The sequence below is a fragment of the Chroicocephalus ridibundus genome, chromosome 1, assembly GCF_963924245.1.
Source record: "Chroicocephalus ridibundus chromosome 1, bChrRid1.1, whole genome shotgun sequence".
Lineage (NCBI taxonomy): Eukaryota > Metazoa > Chordata > Aves > Charadriiformes > Laridae > Chroicocephalus > Chroicocephalus ridibundus.
Genome location: NC_086284.1, coordinates 133677665 through 133697320, shown reverse-complemented (window position 1 = coordinate 133697320; position 19656 = coordinate 133677665). Strand labels below are relative to the sequence as shown.

The 19656-nt window shown below is 41.9% G+C and overlaps 1 protein-coding gene across 1 annotated transcript in view; it reads left to right on the top strand.

Moving 5' to 3' along the window:
* Positions 1-19656, top strand: part of CLCN1 (chloride voltage-gated channel 1) — a 68369-nt gene that overhangs the window by 43758 nt on the left and 4955 nt on the right. The window contains exons 9-22 of the mRNA XM_063354109.1: positions 2363-2447; positions 4973-5074; positions 6881-6965; positions 7377-7526; positions 10168-10237; positions 12096-12206; positions 12336-12549; positions 13241-13374; positions 13894-14120; positions 14243-14348; positions 15666-15748; positions 16502-16540; positions 17197-17301; positions 19194-19280. Of these exons, the coding sequence (XP_063210179.1) occupies positions 2363-2447; positions 4973-5074; positions 6881-6965; positions 7377-7526; positions 10168-10237; positions 12096-12206; positions 12336-12549; positions 13241-13374; positions 13894-14120; positions 14243-14348; positions 15666-15748; positions 16502-16540; positions 17197-17301; positions 19194-19280 (1598 nt within the window). The remainder of the gene's footprint in view (positions 1-2362; positions 2448-4972; positions 5075-6880; positions 6966-7376; positions 7527-10167; positions 10238-12095; positions 12207-12335; positions 12550-13240; positions 13375-13893; positions 14121-14242; positions 14349-15665; positions 15749-16501; positions 16541-17196; positions 17302-19193; positions 19281-19656) is intronic.

The window sequence follows — 19656 nt, the reverse complement described above, 5'->3', positions numbered from 1 at the left end:
AATGTTGATGTGGAACATGTAAACTATGGCAAATTCATACATAATATGTGAATTAATTTTTCTGCTTAGTCAGGCAGTTACCATCTTCATCTGGAATATTTCTGAGATAAAATGATCAGAGTTCCAAGCAGGTGTGGCTATTGCATGGATCTATTGGAAGGCATTACAATACTGCAATGCAATACTCTGAATTACAATACCATTTTTATGCAGCTTTTGCATATTTTTAGCAGCCAACATTAGGAAAAAGGTAAAAAGACCATTTTTCTTAGAGCTGTCTACACTAATCCAACCGTCCTTCTTGAAATACTGTTGTTAAATTAGATTCCTTTCTAATGTATCAATCAGTCTTCCCCCACTGCATTACTTTGCATTCATCAACACAGAACATTGCCTTTCTTATGCAATACTTTCTGCTTCCAACCAGGGTAAACTGATTCAGTATCATGTGCAGATTTTGCTGTCTTGCACAGAAAATTCTGAACTCCAAACTCCTGCTTACAACAAGGACAACTTCCCACTGCCTCTCTGGGCGTCTGTTCCAGCGCTGAACCAACTCCCCAAAAGGAAGCATTTGCTCATTATATGTGGACAAAGTTCCCTTGTTGGAAGTTGTGCCCATTGCCTCTTTTTCTTTCACTGTGTCTTTACAACTTCCCCTTGATGGGACACTGTTGTTAGAACCCCCTTGAGTCTTCTCCTTTCCAGGCTGAGCAGACCTAGTTCCTGCAGCCTCTCCCTGTGCCCGTGCCCTAGACCATCTGGGGCTCACCACTGGACTCTCTCCAGTTTTGTAACATTTCATTTGTACGGGGTTTTCTAGATGTGGCTTCATCAGTGCCATATAGAAGGAAATAATCACCACCCTCAACTGGCTGGTTGTGCTTTTGCTGATGTGTTCCAGTATGTGGTTATCTTTCATTGCCACAAGGGCACATATTAAGTATTCTATCCACCAGAACCCACTGGCATGAAAGCAGAGCTTTTCCTGCTCACTAGGCCCCCAGGCTGTACCAACACACCTGCCATTCCAGGTGCAGGGTTAAATATTTGTCTTTGTTGAATTTATGATGCTCCTACCAGTCAACTCCTCCAGTCTGTGGAGACCACTCTGAGTGAAGCCCTCCAGGCAACAAACCACCCCCTTTTCTCCTTCTCTTTCTTGGGCTGATATAACAAAAAAGAGGACATCCTGACATCCTGTTTTTCACAATCTTCCATCCCTGACTCTTCTTCTGCCTTGTACCATCTCTGTGTTCATTGGACCCCTCCACTCGACTCACTTCCCTGGCAGAGGACTTTTCCAGAAAAAGAGCAGATAGTTTTTCTGGTAGGTTTTAGTGAGGTGAAAGAACTCAGTGAAGGCTTTGACATGTGTTGGAATAGATCCAACGGAACAGTGCATCCAGGAGGGAAGGACCAGGGTGAAGAGGCAGGGAGTAAAATCTTCCCATTTTGAATAGCAGCACGTGGTTAGACAGGCTTAGCTATCTTAGGTAATGTAACCCACAGAGATCTGATACAATCATTGCTCTAAACCTAGTCCTATCTGGCCAATTAGCAAGTAATTACTGCCTCCTGTAGTAATCACATAATTCTAGATTTTCACTGCTTCTTCTCTTTCCTCGTTGTGCAAATAATTCCTTCATCCAGGGCAAGTTGGGATTTACATCCGTCCTCATTCTGCTGCATTTCCACTCTGCACTAGATTACTAATTTGTACGTCACCTGTTGGCATACAGATAGTTACTGTTTCCACGCAATTAGGTACCTCCATGTAAAAGCAGGACAGGTTTCAACATCTGAGTCATTTTTGCAGTGGAACACTACCAGAGAGGTGAGCTGGAGAAGATGAGGCTTAGCTGATCTTTTCCATTTCTGATTTCTAAGACTTTAATTCTTTTGGTACCAGTCAAAAATTTTGCAGATGTAAGTTCAGAGAGCATCTGGGTTTTGTTTCTAGAAGGCAATTACAACTGCTTGTGACACAGTTTTTCCAGATATGTAAGCACTGCCCGCCTTGGCAAAGAGAGTTTTCAGAGTCAGTGAGTATAGTGGGAAGAATTTTTATTTTCTAGAGAATGGATGGTAGAAGAAAAGAAAGAAAACCCTTTAAAAATCTGGCATCGTAGCTAAAAAATACATACATTCTCTGAAAACAAACCTGTACCATCTAGACTGCTAATGTTGCCAGTGCTCAAAAATAGGCACTACTGAAATCAGAGCAGTATTCCAATCTGTAATACTGTATATAATGTCATGAAAGCACACAGGAGCACGTATAAACTAGTTCCCCTGTCCCTACCCCTAGCTTTTATGGCATTTAACTTCTCATGTCATTATTCCATTTCTTCTCTCACAGTTACCATCACAGCCCTGTTCAGAACAAACTTTCGCATGGATTTCCCCTTTGATCTGCAAGAGCTGCCAGCGTTTGCTGTAATAGGGTAAGTTCCCGGGAACCTGGCTCCTTGCTCCACAAAGGTCATCATGTGAGCTCCGTTAGGAATTCTTTCGAAAAAGAGTTACATTCATCTCTGTTAGACATTTCGGTTGTCACAAATAAGGCCATTGCTTGTTGAGATTCCTCCTTCAGAAGTGGTGCCCATGTAGCACAATGGCTAAGGAAGGAAATGTGGGTGTTATCAAGCTGTTTGTTATTTCCTTTCCGCATATCTTTTTCAGAAATTAAGTTCTGGGGAAAAAAGTAAGTCTAACTTGGTCTACATTCTGGGTATAGATTTACTGACTGGGCCTTTAACTGTTTTGATGGCATCCCCAAATGAACTGACCAAACTAGTATTGTCTTTTCACTTGACAAAAATAGGACAAAAGATTTAACCATGAAGTTTCCCTTTTCCAAGGCCAGAATGTTTATCCTTTCCAAGAGAGGTTGGCACACTGGACATGGTGGCAAGGGTAACTGAAGCGTAATTGGATTCAGTGAGAACAATGGTAAATTTATGAAGATGAGTGTCATTTTTACTTTATTTAGGGAGATAACTGAGTTGGTTTCATTTGTGGAGGAAATTTGGGGAAATGAAAGAATGAACTTAAGAAAAATGAGAAAAGAATTGGGAAATACTAGAGAAAAACTGAGTTTGGAATTGCTGTGAGGAAAAGTCTTGAGTTAGAGCTTGATACAGATGCCAGGGAAATCACTGCAGAGCAGTAGTGAAGGGAATATACTGTAGGAACAAAGACCTGTGCTGGCATTGTGAACATATTCTGTTGCAAGACCTGAATCTAAGACCAGAAATATATTTGAGGTTTTCTAGCTCTTTTTAGTAGGCTGCCCTCATATTAATTTACTTGAATATGTACTAAAGTGGGATTTTTTTGAAAACCTCAGATACATTGAAAATCTATAAATATATAGGAGCTTTCGCTAGTAATATGTATCCACTTTGATCTTCTCCTTAAATACACTTGCATGCTGAACCCGAGGGAGTCTGTTTGTTTAGATTGGTAAGGAAAAAGGTAATCCATATTATTTACAGCTTATAGAATGCAAAATTTCTTGTCATTGTGTTCTGAATAGAGTTGACAGAGCTGGTTTTTTCAGTACTGCACATAGGCTAGGAAAGGAGTATATGACAACTGTGAGATGCTTTCAAATGCCTGGGTGTCCAGTGTGGTATTTAAAAAAAAAAAAAAAAAGCTAAAGACTTGGATAGTCTTGGATAAAGTCCTGATGCCAACTTGGACTTAACATTAAGTCTCAAAGTGGAACTCTCTTTCTATCCAGCATATGTCTTCACTTTCAGGTAGGACAAAAAAACTGAGCCAGCCCAAGCACTATTAACTGGTAGATCTTGTTCTTCCGTGTCTGCTAATGTTGTTAATTTGCAAAATTAACAGGAGGAGCACTTCTATTTTATTGACAAACTCATAGGCAGGAATGAAGGGATCTATTTTTTAATATGAAGTATAAAGAAATTCAGTTCACTGTGCAGCCCTTAGGTTTATGTTGCCTAAGGGACGGGTCTATTTTAACACAAGTGCTAAACAGTGCTGGCTTAGAATATTAAAGAGAAGTTCATTGGACATATTTGTCAGTGAACAGCTTTATATCTAGTTCAAACTTGTTTCTATGTAATTTTTAAATAATCAAGCAAGATTTTTCCAGCATACAACTCTTTAACTAGGCTAAGATAGTCTTTGAATGAGATTTGGCAAAAGCCATATAGAAAAGGAAAATTCCATTCACTTTAAAAAACAATAGAATGAAAATGCTATCTGTTTATCCTTAGTATTCTGTGGGTTAATTTATTTGCCACACAAAATAATAGTTCCCCTTACCAATTCTAAATGCAGTCCTTTTTTTCACTTTTTTTCACCTTTGAGTATTAGGCCCTATTTATCCAGGTCTCATTAAGCTACAAAGCATAAGGATGAAGGCCAGTCCTTAGACAACTATATTTTTTTTGACCTTATTAGGATCAGGAACATAGGCTGAAGTGATTAGGAGCACAGAGATGATGTACTTTGCTAAAGGCACAAGAGTTGCTGTCGCTTTTGATGTAGGTGCATAATTTTGCTGAATCGGAGTTAAACTCCCTTCATTTTTACTATTTCGTGTTCCAACCTGATGTCTAAGTTCTGACAATACTGGTCTTTGTGCAGGTGCTCTTCACTGGCTCCCACTGAGGTCTGTCAGTCCCTTTTTATATATCATTTTTATAGATCATTCTATAGATTTTTATAGACGAGATTTCCTTCTCTAAGCAAGAGGAAATTTAAGCGGCAAAATGGCAGTGTGTGTGTGACCAACAAGTCCAAAATAATCTCTCCCCTTTCATCAGGGAGTCAACGTCTTCAAGTGAGTTGCTATAGGAGTAACTCTCTAGGTGATGTTTAAAAGACTTCATAAACAGCTGAAGATGAAAAACACTTAAACTCATTTTCTTCGTCAGTGGTTTGTGTATTATCTGTTGTTTGGTATGATTTTATTTCTTTTTCTCTACTTTAGGATATGTTCTGGATTCCTTGGAGCATTTTTCGTTTATCTCAATCGCCAAGTGGTCCTGTGCGTCCGGCGCCATACGACTCTGAGCCAGTTCCTCACCAAATAGTGAGTGCCTTTGAAGTTACTCTCTTTAGGGACCAGATTTTTATACCCTACTGGTATTGGAGAGTAACAAATGCTTTCTGGAAGCTCATAGAACTACATCAAGTGTAAGATAGTAAAAATATGAGAAACTCAAATTATTTGAGAAAAATATCTGCAAACATCAAGAGAATTTGTTCTACACTGGATTTTCTTCCTCGATAGTTTCAAATAGCTTCTTGATTTACAAAGGACACTCTGTAATATTCATTAAGAGGACAAGGGAAACTATTGAATGGACAGAAAATGTTTTTAATTAGAAAATCAACGATCATGCTTAAGATCATGCCGCTTCTGTTCAATTTTTTGGAATCTGTAAAAAATAAATTCAAAATAATTTACATTTTCAGAAATTAAATACAACTGAAGTCTAACCATGTCTTTAAAATCTAATTTTTTCTTAACCAAAATTCAGGCAAAAATGTAAAGAATGTGCTGCAGTATTGCAATTACTGCATACTTACAAACCAGAAGCCGAAACTGATAGTAACCAAATGGTGTGAATTGCAGCATGGAAGAGAAATGCAAAACAAAATAAAAATCTTAGCAATAAAGGTTTTATGCGGCACTTGACGATACTTTTTTTCCCTCCCTAATAAAGTTATAACCTCCACAGTTATAACCTGAAGAAGGAAAGGTGAAATTTACTAACTGTAGATGTCTTCAATCTCTTTACAGAAGAAATCTGATGCTGTGAGTATTTTTAAGTTGAGAGGTGTTGAGAACCTACATTTCTTAGCGAGTTGCAGATCTGAGCAGAAGAAAAGCATTACTTAAAAAGAAGTTCACACAAACTTCATTTATTAGAAAGAAAAATTGTCTTTCTTCATTATGTAGCATTACTCACAAGCATCGGCAGAGCCATCAAACAAGTTAATAGAGAAGTGGAGCAAAGCCTGAAAAGCAGGAATTTACTTTAAACTTTTGATTAATTCCTCAGAACTTTGTAAGTCTTTAGACTGGAAGAAATTAAAGGCTGTATTTTGTCTTTCTGCACAACACTGCACCTCAGACAGAGCTTCCAGTAGGGAACACAGTAATTTGTCAGGGGAGACCTGACAGGCTTCGTCCAACATGTGGAGGTAGCTTCAACTCACGTTGTCTTACTGCCCATGAGGTGTTACAGTGTACCCAGAACCTCATCCTGGGACTGGACACAGCAGTAGGAAAACACAGATGACTTCACCCTGCTCTCCAGTTATGCCCCACTGGCCTGGCACAGCTAGACCCGCTGGCCACCAGGGACACCTTCCCAAAAATTGTGATGGTCAGCAATCCAATGGAAAGAAAAGCAGTTTTTCTCATAAGAATTAATGCGATGGGGGATGCATGCAGAAATGTATGAAACCCCCCTACATATTTAAATACACTAGGACAGGATACATTGCATGGGTTGAAGAAACAAGACTGGCATAATCAGGACAAATGGAGGAGGAGCTGGCTTCTGACAATGGGTCAACACATCATTGTAAATACACATCTACCCTGCTGCGTATTCAAGTTTATGCATTTTGTACATCCCCTCTTTCCCTCCATCCCTCCCATTACATTAATTCTGATGGGAAAAATGGCATTGCTGACAGTTGAACTCTCCATGGATGATGACGATCAGTAGAGCAGGGCATTAAACTGCCAGTAACAGAACTCCAAAGCAATGGATACAAATGTGGCAGAGAGCTTTCACAGAAATAGCATTCATAGTCCTGAAGAGATAGTACCACAATAAAAGAAGATGAGGTTATATTTCAATAAACTTTTCTTTCTTTTCAGCCGCCTCATATACCCTGGGGTTATAACCTTCCTTATAGCCACTGTGACCTTTCCTCCTGGATTTGGGCAGTTCATGGCAGGAGAGGTGAGAGTGGGATATTTTCAATTCTATACAACTCTGCAGAAGAGTCTCCCCTTATCTTGTGTGCCAGTAACCTTATGTCATGGAAAGGGGAGGAAAGATATGGGAGGAATTTAGACTGAGGAAGGACTATATTCTGAGAGTCATGATCTCTGCTGTCTCCTTCATATAAAACTTGAGAAAGGTCCATTCTCCTAAGCAAGTAATAAGGAAGATGTTAACCCACGTGTAAAAGTGGGTATCCTTTCACCAGTTCAGGTAAAGTCCCATGTCTATTCCTGAAGATTAAAAGTGTGAATTAAGTCTCATAGTCATGAATTACTAAAGTAAAAATCTCCTCCACTTTCTTGGAACAGAGGTAGAATATTTACTCAGTCTAATCTCATGGCTCACGCCTGTTTTTTTGCTGTTTAGTTGATGCCACGGGAAGCCATCAGCTCTCTCTTTGATAACTATACCTGGGCAAAATACACCGGGGACCCTCAGATCCTAGGGAAATCTGCTGCCTGGATCCATCCTAAAGTCAGCGTCTTCATCATCATCCTGCTCTTCTTCCTCATGAAGGTAGGAAACGCAGCTCACCATAAACCTTCTCCACTCAGAGTGAACGCTTTTGATCCTTTGTAAAATAGTTTGTGAACTGCCAATGAGGAGTTGCTGGGTACTGAATGAAGCACTACACCTGCAATGGGTTCTTACAACTTTTGCCGTGATGTTTGCCCACCTTGAATGCAAGATTACCAAAATTATTAGGGAATATTTTCCTGGCCTTAATATAGTGACCTCCTTTGCTGCTTTCCTAGGTCATCTTCCTCATGCGTCCTGCTGAATGACCCTTGGTACCCACTGTGTAGTAGCTGGTAGGGAGGACTACATTGGGAAAGATTGCTCAAATTCCACAAAAATAAATAACTGACTAAAAAGCTCTCAGATAATTTATATTTGGTCTAAATAAAGTCTGATACAGTTTACTTGATATTCCTGACCACAGATAGGAGACAAATAAGAATACGCAAGCACAATCTATAGTTTTGTGAGGCTCAAGAATTTGTTAGCAGTACTGTAACTTGATGGAGAAACGCAGCTGAAAACAGTTTTGCTCACTTCTTGGAAAGCATCAGCAGATTAAATGTTCTGAGCTGACATGGTCTGTGGAAGTTGCAACTGTTCAGCCTCTGAAAGGATCAGCTGTGTAACTGATACATGACAGATCAAGAGAAGAGATTTGAAAGAAGAAAACATCATATTCCAGTGTTCAAAATACAAGTAGCAAGAAAGAGGTTTTCCTAAGGCGAGGGGGGAGATAAAAGGCTAAAAGTATCATAGAAATGCTGATTTTATTTTTTTTTTGTTGAAAGGAGCAAAAGAGCTAAGGCCACCTTGTAGTATCAGTTGAACATTTCAGTAGATCAGGAATGGACATCAATGATTGATTGACACAGATGATTCCACCTAAAGTAAAATGTATTGAATTTCTGACAGGCAGCTAAGAGTTCTGCTGCAGTGATTATTCTGATTATAGTGTACCAAGCAGATAAGGTCTCGTTTACTTGAATAAAAGAGGAACGTACTACATGGTGTACCTGTCCCAAGTCCATCTGTTCTCCTTTGGAAGAGCTGTATCCTCAGACACTAGATTTATTGGCCTTGTCCCATTAACTAAATGCTTTCTCAACTCAATAGATAACTGCTCCAAGCAGTTTATTTTCTTCTAGATATATTCAGAGTTGGGATAGACCACATAAAAAAGAAACTGCTGTTTCGACTCTGGTCAAAGATTTGGCCTGATTCTCCACTGCGCTACAGTCCCAGATCTCAGATATGTTTGGTCTGGGTTTGGTACTGCAAACACAGAGCTTAGTTAGCAGTACTCCACTTCTGCACCTTGCTGGCCTCTGTAGCTAGCCAGGAACTTCTCCTCTTGAATATTCAAATGGTTTATGGAAGGAAAAGCAACAGCCAGTATCAAATTGATAGTCCAGCCCATCCTCACATCATGTTCCTCTACCATGGGCTGAGAAATGCTGTTCTGTGGGCTCTTTGTTACCTTTGTAGAGGGCTTTCCTAAATGGAGGGCTATATCTTGGCTTCATTTTCCCTTTTATGCCAGCCATCCTATGAGAGTTACAGTGGAAAAGCTGATTTCCTCTCACCAAACTGACTGACTGATGAGAGTAGTATAACATCTCTCTACAGCTACAGCAATGTCTGCAGAGGTATCACCTCCTCAAAGGTGGACCTTGAACAGGAAGGATTTGCCCACTCTGATGAGAATATGGTCCTAAAATACCTGAAAATACGGCTTTTGATGTGCTGGACCACGGTTGTCTCTCTCTCTCTACGGATGATACTGCTGCAGCAAGGGACATCTTGCCAGTACACTTCTTTGTGCAAGATTTTGAAACAGCAGCATTCTCTGTGTTTCCATCAACTGTGGAAATCTCTTGTCATATTGCCTGAGGAAGTCTGAGCTTACTGGCCTTTGTAAGATTAGGCTATTGCCTCCAGAAGAAGTCTATATGTGCTGGGCTAAGTCAGCATTTGAATTGGTCTTAGCAGTAACAGGATGGATTTCATCATTTTGCCCAACATAGTGATAGGACAAGAGGCAACAGACACAATCTAGAATAAAGAAAACTCATGACAGTTGGAATTCAGGAAAAAATTCTCCCCTGAGCATGGGTCAGCAATGGCACAAATGAGCAGAAAAGATGGGGAATCTCCACCCTTCAAGATGTTCAGAACTCACCTGGATAAGGCCCTGAGCAACCTGATCTAATTTAGGAATTAGCCCTTCTGGGAGCAGGGTGTGGGAGGAGAGACCTCCAGAGATCCCTTCGCACTGAAATCTTGTTATCTAACAACGTTGCCCTATGAAAAGCTAAGCAGTTTGGAGCAGTAGGAAATCTCAAGTTCCGAGGTCCAAGGCAAAGGAGTTCTCATGTTCATCCATCCCCTTGGTGATTCAGCTTCCCTGACACCATAGCAGTTGCCCAGAGGTCCTCTGTGTCACTGTAGGTGTGTTGTCAGAGTTGTTTCAGCTCCAATTCACACACCACAGCCCCTTTACCCTTCACTTTCTGGCTGAACTGCCAGAGTCCTCAGAACATGTCTCCTCATGGATTCATAGGCTGGGCAGTAGAGTGGGGCTGCAGGAAATGCTATTGCTGCTCAGTAACAACTGCACCCTCTGCCTCTGTTCTAGTTCTGGATGTCTGTCATTGCTACCACGATGCCAATCCCCTGTGGAGGCTTCATGCCTGTTTTTGTTCTAGGTGAGTTTCAATTTTGTGTTGCAGCATACAGGTCTGACAGGTGGAGAGGATAAGAGAGACGTTGCTTATGTACCCAGTAGGTTTCTTCTAGCAGATGAGGAGTCATCACTTGATGTCTATGACAAGCTCAATTAACCATCCATATACCAGCCTCTGAGTCCCTGCTTTTGTCATTTTCCCACTCCCCAAATCCAAATTCTGAGGAGGAAATCCCTATCCTTTTACATAAAGAAAGGCATACTGTGGGGAAGCATGCTGAGCCATGGCCTTCTAATTTCTCCGCCTCTTCACCTACAGAGAAATTTTTATCCTTCAATTAGTAGCAGTTGTTCTGTTCGCACCTAATGGCCAACTAAAAGAGATAACCTCAAAACTAATACCTGCAATGTAACCCACCACTTGTTCATTTCTTCTGACTGAAATATGGTAACGTACAGGAGTTTATTTGGTTTTTAACTGGTTTTAATTCCTAGATCAAAAACTAAAAAGAAGATGATGCTAACATTAAAAATGAGAGGCTATGTTAGGCTAAAGTATACAGGCTCATGAAGTTCAGCATTACGCACCCACAGCTTTTAAATGAAATGGTGTGCACTAAGGACCTCTGAATTCTGGCAGGTAGCAACTGAGCATGAGTCAGTAGCATGCCCTTGCAGTGATGAAGGCTGACCACGAACAAGGAAAAAGCCTAGCCAGCAAGGTAAAGAAATTGGTTATTTCCCTGCGTTCAGCATTTTGGACACAATTCTGGAATATTGTGCTATTTTGTGTCCACCAATACACGAGATTATGACAAAACGCAATGAGTCCAGTGCAGGCCACTGAGACTGCTGGGGAGCTGGAACACAAAGCAAACAAGGAGAGTCTGAAGAAGTTGGTCTTGTTCAGCCTGCAGAAGAGAAGGCCAAGAGGGCATCTAACTGTGGCCTTCACCACCTCATGCAGCAGGAGACAGAGAGGACAGAAAGACCCCTCTTAGAGACACACAGTAAATAGGAGGTTTATATATAACAGAAGGGGTTGAAACCATGGCAGAACAAAAGTTCATGAAAAGGGGATAGTACTACAAAGAAAATAAAAAGGCAGAATATGTCTGCAGCAAGAAAAAACAAGCAGTGGAATAGAATTAGGATTCGCACACAGAAAGGGAGAAAAGTCCTTTTCTGTTTTTTCACTGAAAGCACGTTTGAATAATCTGCACCATTACTGAATTTGTATTAATATTGCCAAATTGCTTCAGTTAAAAAAAATTGTTGCATGTTGCAACAGGGGAAACTCTGATGGGACATAAAAAAATTGTTTCCCTGGTTAAGGTGCTCAGAAAGGCTGGAGAATCTCCATCCTTGCAGATTTTTAAAGCTTGTCTGGACAAGGCCCTGGGTGATCTGGTCTCACTTTGGAAATTAGCCCTGTTGTGAGCAGGGGTCAGAACAAGACCTCCAAAAAGTTCCTTCCCACCTAAACTCTTCTGTAAGCTGTGACCCTAGTGTTTGGACATTCACAGAATGAGTATGCGAGGGGCCTCAACTGTGATCTGGACTGACATTGTACATATTCTGAAAATATTTCCTCCTACCTGGGAATCACAAATACCGCTGTACCTTGGTGTGCCTAAGTGGAAGAACGAGGGGCCAAGAGTATTTATGTATCTTAGTACTTTTTTCTCTTCTTGGAGTCTAACTTCTATATTTTGTAACTGAGAACTACTCTTTAGTTCATTTTAATTAGTGTCATTTTAGTGTAAGTTTTGATTTTGTTTCTGTTAGAAAATACTCAAGTGATTGCCGAGCACAGCTGCACAGCACAGAGTGGGTGTTCCTTAGACGTTAATTACATAACTGCCAGTGATATTTTCCAGGTGCTGCATTTGGGCGTCTTATTGGGGAAATCATGGCATCACTTTTTCCCGACGGGATCCTCTTTGACGGTATTGTTTATCAGATCTTACCTGGAGGGTATGCTGTCATTGGTGAGTGTCCGTGTCTTTCTTTTTCTTGGCCTGGCCCCATCCCCATGACTTTCCTGGTTGACATGACATGCTGTTTCTTTATGACAGTCGTCTTCTCTCCCTATTTCTTTTCCACCCTACCTGAGAAAGGTGCAGCAGCTCTGACGGGAGCGGTGAGCCACACTGTCTCCACTGCTGTGATCTGCTTTGAGCTGACAGGTCAGATCTCTCACATCCTCCCCATGATGGTGGCTGTCATTCTTGCCAACATGGTGGCCCAGAGTCTGCAGCCTAGCCTCTATGATAGCATCATCCAGGTGAAGAAGTTGCCCTACCTGCCAGACCTGGGCTGGAATCCCATAAGGTACAGTGGTAGAACAGAGGTGGAGGTGGGGAGTGGCAAAGAAATATAATAGAAGAGGTTGAAACCATGGCAGAACAAAAGTTCATGAAAAGGGGATAGTACTACAAAGAAAGTAAAAAGGCAGATTATGTCTGCAGCAAGAAAAAACAAGCAGTGGAATAGAATTAGCATTCACACATAGAAATGGAGAAAAGTCCTTTTCTGTTTTTTCACTGAAAGCACGTTTGAATAATCTGCACCATTACTGAATTTGTATTAATATTGCCAAATTGCTTCAGTTAAAAAAATTAAAATTTAAGTGTCTCATTTCCATTTTCTTCTGGATTCAGTGGGGTTTAGATTTTTTTTTTCTCCAGGAGATGTTTGAAATATTTCATTTGGATATTTTGCTTTAAACAAAATTCACGTACACGTCTTCCTCTCTCTAGTATATATAATATACATAGTTATATATATATAAAACATCTATACATATATGTATATACGTGTGTGCATTTTTATGGTGGGGGTAATGGAGTGGAATACAACTGTAACAAAAATCCAATTAATTTGTGTTGATCCTGTTGGAAAGTCCTCTTTGGTTACTCACAGAAGATTATTTAGCAACCGTGTTGAGAACAATTTGAAGGAATTTATCTACTAGACGTTTTTAATATGTTAACTCTTCCTCTTATTGTCCATAAATTCACAGCAAATACAATATCTTTGTTGAGGATATTATGGTCCAAGATGTGAAATTCGTCTCCTCCAACTGTACATACCGTGACTTGCAAACTCTACTGCAAAGCACCACTGTTAAGACTTTGCCCTTGGTGGACTCGCCAGGTAAGCAACGCGGAGAAACTGGTCCTTCCTGAAGACTCTCTTAGTTTAAGGAGCCAAAGAAACTATCTTTCAAATTACATGCTGTGAAGGAGACAGTGCGACCCAATACATAAAAAAAAAAAGTCATCCTAAAGATCTCCCACTATGGATGATATAGGACAGAAGGCTGTTTCAGCTGGTCAGACAGGTGAGCTGGAGTGTGGGCCGAGAAGCAGACGCAGGAGGTAAGGGAGGCGTGTGGGACTCTGCAGACTGGACTGTGACAACAGGCAGGGATTTTGCATGAGAGCCTGCTTCTGATGTGGTGCTGAGGAGTGGCACAGCTCAGGGGTGGCGAGCTTCCCACAGAACCACAGTGTATTAGCAGTACCTGGCAGGGCTGGTCAGTGGCTCCTGTATAGCTCTAGATAGTACGAGTCCCAGCACTTCGAAGAGGTTGGAGGGAGGAAGGGGCAGTGTGTGGCAGGGGGCTTTCAAAACCTCGAAGTGCCTTAATGGATTCTCTGCTCTGTTACACAGAGACCATGATCCTTCTGGGGTCTGTAGAGCGATCTGAACTGCAGGCTCTCCTCCAGAGACATATAAGCGCGGAACGGCGGCGGTTCCTCAACAGAGAAATGCAGCAGAAGCTGTCTGAGGCACCCTACGATGGGCACAGCAAGGGACCGTGGGCAACCCTGCCAAAGCTGAAGCATGAATCTTTTGCTTATGTTGATGAGGATGAGGATACAGATGAGAAGGGAGAGGTGAGGGAGAGAAGTGGAGAGACTACAACACAAGAGACTGCTTAAGAAGCAGTAAGGCATGTGGAGAGGCTGAGAAAGAAATGACACAGGGTAGACTTTGTTTTCTCCCCTTTCTGTAACAGCTGCCTCGGCCCCCAAGTCCCGCTCCCAGTTACCCAGAGGAGCCCAATGGCCCAACAAGTCCTCTTAAACAAATACCTGAAAATTTGGAGCCACACCAACTCCCAGGTATGGTAACTTCTGGCACGCTTCAGTCGCATCCTAGCCAGCTTGTGGAAGCTTTCATGCTAACTGTGTGTACGTGCCTGCGCGAGGCGCTGATTTCGCAGAGACCGAGAGAAGGAGCTTTCTCTGCTGTTCCCCTATTAAAGGTATTTTGTTAATGCACCTCAACATCAGCGTAACTTACCTGGAAATATCTTCTGTTTGTGATCCCTCAAAGAGCATGGCTAAAGTGGACTCTCTCAGGCCACTGCTCTCTCTCTGCCAGTACTCCCCACACCATCCTTTGCAATAACATCTCCTTGGACATTTTCTGGAGAGTCTCCATGGAAGGGTCCCCTCTCTTGTCTCCTTCACCCCATGAATGAATTTCCCTGGGAAAAGCAGCCTGAGCGCTAAACATCTGTACTTGTTTTTTGAATAGCTTAGGCTGTTGCTCAGCCACCTCCAAAACTGAACTGCTCCTCCCTTGGACACGCATCTCTCTGATTCAGCCACATTAATATCATGGAAAAATACCCATGTGTTGTGTTCTTTGTGTGCCACCCCAGCCTGTATTAGCTTTGCTTTCAAGACTGTACTCCTGGCTCATTTCTGATTTGCATGTCATGTATATTTGATGCAGGATGATGGTTTTGTTTTAGTTTGTTTTTTTTTCCTTTATGTGCCTGGAAATATGCAGGGAGTGAGTAAGCACAGAGGTGTAGCCCAGTCTTGAGAATTAATACAGAGGACAGGGCTCCGGCTCATGCTTTTAGGCACCCAACATTTAGCGTGTAAAATACCAAACATAGCACATTCTGGTCCCATAACACCACTCATGTCTGACTAAACCTGTAAGGCACAGGAAAGTCCACTTCATGCTTCCAGGGCGGTACAGTGGTGCTGTATTCTCACCGCCCCTTCCCATACTCATTCTCCAAACCCCATTCTCTTTGTGGACTGCAGAAACCTCTCGTCACAGCAGTTTATCCCTTGTACCAGATTGTTTGTTATGTTAGTAGTCTTGCTTCTGGGTTTTGTTTTTTTTTCTTCAGGGACACTGATCCATTAATATTATCCACAAGGGCTACTTTGTAGTCATTTGTTTCCTCTCCTTGAGGAAAAGATATTGCATGGGAATATTTATTCTGGCATGTCCCAGACACCACTTTACAAATTGAATGCTAGATTGTGACTGGCTCAGCCCTGTCATATACCGTCTACGATGTCCCTCATAATATTTCCCAGCCTGCCTGGGGCAAGGAGATGGGCATGGGGCTTTGCATGTTTGTCTCTCACTTGTTCTTCTCTCTTATCCATGTGTTTGTTTTCATCCTTCAGGCAATTTCAGGAGTTTGAGGCAACTGATCCAGCAGCTCTTGTGCCACTACAACCGTCCACATGAAGCAGAGAGCGCCGTCCAGGTTAGGGACACAGAGAGCCTAGCAGTACCCTGAAGAGGGAAGGGAATGCAATGGGAATAGACTCAGAGCCATTCAGCATTTGGCCAAAGTGTGGACATCCTTATGGTTCTGAACTCTGACAGCATCAGTGGGGAACTCTCTCCAAGGAGAAAGGGTGTGATTACTGTAAAGGAGTGTGCATCTTCCTAAAGAGCCATTTGTGCTCAGGTGTCAAGGCTACCATCATGACTGAGTGTGGGCATCATTTTCTCAGTGAATAACTTAATGCTATTTTGGTTAACCTGGAATAAAGTGCACTTCTCTTCTATTTGGCAAACAGTTTTGGCCAGATAGATAAAAATGAAAAAATGCTTTTGCCTTGTGCCATGTTAGATGCCCTTGGGTATCTGACATATGTGCACAGAGTTTGTGGATATCATACAGAGCCTATGGGACACCACCCACTCTAGGGCAGTGGTCGGACCCCCTGTGGGACATCTGATAGCATCTAAAGCAGTACTAGATGACCGTGTTTAGGCACCTGAATTGCTCTACCAACATTCCATAGTCAATCTTCATTGTCAAGGGAAGCACAACAAGTACAGAGTACACCTCATAACGTATGAGTATAAAGAAAATCTAAACATTCAGTAATATACTATTTGGAACAAAAAGGGGACCACATTGGGTGAGGAGACTGTGCAAATTTTTCCTTTCTGTACTCTGTGAAACTGTGGGTTCTCTGTCTGTCCTGAACAGTGTTTTCTCCTACAGGAGCCAGATGAAGTTGTTGACACAATGAGTCCAGAAGAGGTAAGACTGGGTGCAGAAAGGGAGTGACGTTAATTGAGTGCTTCTTTTGCCCATTTCCTATCACCTGCAATACTTCCTGAACTCCGACAGCCTCAGTGATTGCCACATAAAGCTATAGCTAAAGCCATTTCCTTCTTAGCGTTGCACAGAGGCAAGTCTCACCCAATAAGAGAAGAGATTGTTCTGTTAGATATGCTGAGTAAGGCTCTGACTAATCTGATCTAGCTTTGAAGTCAGCCCTGCTGCGAGCAGGGCTTTGGACTAAAGATCTCTCACAGGTTCCCTCTCACCTAAATCTTTCTGTGTGTCTATGATGTTCCTTCATTTTTTACACAAAGGAACCGTCATCTTGCAACGACAAGGTGAAGATGTCCTCAGAAAGGAAAGCTAAGGTGTTTACTCCCTCTTTAAGGGGGAAGGAGCAAAACCTCACCTTCTCAGGAAACCTCTGACGTACTGGAATTGCTCTGTTTCCACAGGGACTTGACATTTGGCAAGGAAGGGCTGGCAGACCTGAGGGCTGTGATGTAATGGGCAAGATGAACGATCTACTAGGAAGGAAGAAGCATTAACAGGAGAATGGGACTAGTTTGGGTACACAAGACGGCAACACTGCTGATTATTGTAAGAGTGATTCCTCTTCTTTCTTGTGTCAGATAGATGCTTGGGAACAGGAGGAGCTGAACAAGAATGTGTGCTTTGACAGCTGCCGCATAGACCCTTCCCCTTTCCAACTGGTGGAGAGAACTTCCCTGCACAAGGTGGGTGCAGATGTCTCTCTGAGGCATACACTGGTTTTCTCCACCCTATCTGTCATTGCAAGTCTAGTCTATGACTTATTTCTTCACCTTGTCCTCACCTACAACTACTATCACCAGCTACTTCAATATCAGCTACAGAAGTCAGCTTATTCCTATAACCTTCTGCGTGTACCTCCAATCACACGCAAAAAGAAAGGCTACATGATAAGAAGTATGACTGCATTTATTGAAATAGCTTTTGGACACCACGTAGGATTTTCCAGCCACTGCATGAACAGAAGCACTGTATGCCTTGCTGCTGGGGGCATTACACTGAGGTTTACATGCTATTTTGTCAGTGTGCAGCACTGGAATGAGTGCCCTGGATTTGTCAGGATGTTTCCGTCAGGGTGTCGAGACTGCCTCAGTGCATGAGAAGAGTTCCTTGGAACCACCCTATATCATAGGCTCTTCATTGAACTGAAGCACAAGGAACAAGGAAGCTGGATCATACGACTTCTAGAGTGAGCACAGGATGATTGGGGATAAAAGCAATCACTGCGTATCAGGAGTGAGAGTGGACTTGGCTTCCACACAATGGAAAGGGAAAGCAGACTACTGAAGCTGAAGTGCACAGCGCATGTGTTTATCAATATTCATTTAACATGAACAGTCAGCATATGTCTTGCACAAAATTAATTACTGTTATCAAAGCGGTAAGATCTCAGCCTTGAGCAAAATAAGAACAGGTTAGCATAAGATGTTTGGTGTTTTCTAAAGGGCTGACTGAAGTAATCTGAAAACCACTAGCCTTTGTCTTTGAGAATATAGAGGTTACAAGATGTTATACCTGAAGACTGCAAACGGGGAAAGTTTCATATGTCTTGTAAAAAAGAGCAAATGAGAAGCTCTGAAATAACAGATGAGTCAACTTAACTTGGATGCACAAAAAATGCAGGAATAAAAAATCAAACTATCTGAGGTATGCATAGTTAGAGCTAAATGTGAGACTACTGACAACGGCAAGAAGATCACAGCTTATGATGATCAAATTGTATATAACCCGTTTGATTTTCTTTACATTAGGGTAAAATGTCTTGTTCCTGAGAAATGAGATTTTCCCTAGTTTACACTTGAACATGGCATTCAAAAGCTCATGTGATGTTAAAAAAAAAGGCAAACACCACCTGTGAAAGAATGACTTTGTGTAAGGCCACATGTAAAGCCCAGCTAGACCTCAGCTTAAAGAACTTGGAGTTTAGAAATACACCACAGATGAGCACTTAGAATGCTGAAAGTTTTAGAAAGCCTGGAGAACAGTAAAATAATGGGGTATATTTAGGCTGAAGAAAAGAAGACTGATAGCAGTGTGATACCTGTCCTTTTAAGAAGGCTTTGTAAGAGAAAGGGAATAACTTGTTCTCAGAGTTCATACTGCACTGGATAAGCAGCAACAAGCTTAAGTTTGGACAGGAAATATTCTGGAACAGGAAAAAAGAAATCTTCTGGTGTTAAGAAAAGCACTGGAATAAATAACCTAAGCAGGTTCTGACTTTGCATATTACTATATGATAGTTTAATTTCCAGCACCAGAATGAAATAGGATCTGCATAAGTCCCCAAATACACAGGAGGCTGCACATGGATCTCTGTTTGCCAGATGCAGGGTGAAAGCGTCCTTGAGAATGTGCTCTCCACCATCAACACACTACCAACTATGGCTGTACTACCAAAGGGTAGCATTTGCTAGCTGCAAAAGGGGAAGGGAAGAGGTAGTTTCTCACTGGGATAGCTACAGAATTGTGCGCTTTTGTGATTCCCATTTCTAAATCCCAAGTTCCAGCTCTAGCACCAAGTATCATGTTACCAGTTTCCAAAGTCCCTGAAATGGTGTTTTTGTGTTTTTGCTCATAGACGCATACGTTGTTCTCATTACTGGGCCTCAGCCATGCCTATATAACCAGTGGGGGGAAGCTGAGGGGAGTGTTGGCCTTGGAAGAGGTAAGTACAGATCCTTTCATCTCTTCCTAATCAACTGCAAATGTCCCGTGGACCACTGCAATAACTTACAGGTGCTGGAAGATCCAGCTGGAATATATATAACTGTGATTGCTACATTTTCAACCCAGTGTTGAATTCTGAGTCAACCCTTTGGAAACCATGTAGAGGAACGGATGACTGTATTTCAGAGGAGGCAGCAGATGTTGTTTACAGGGATGTTACACGCTTCATCCTTTTCATGAACATAGGGCTCTTAACTGTCTCTGAAAGTGGTGTGGAAATTGTTATTTACCACGGAATGAAAAATTACACCACCAGTGCAAAAGATGATCTCCACAGGCCCCAGAAGTAGAGCCGTGACTCTATTTGTGCTCCC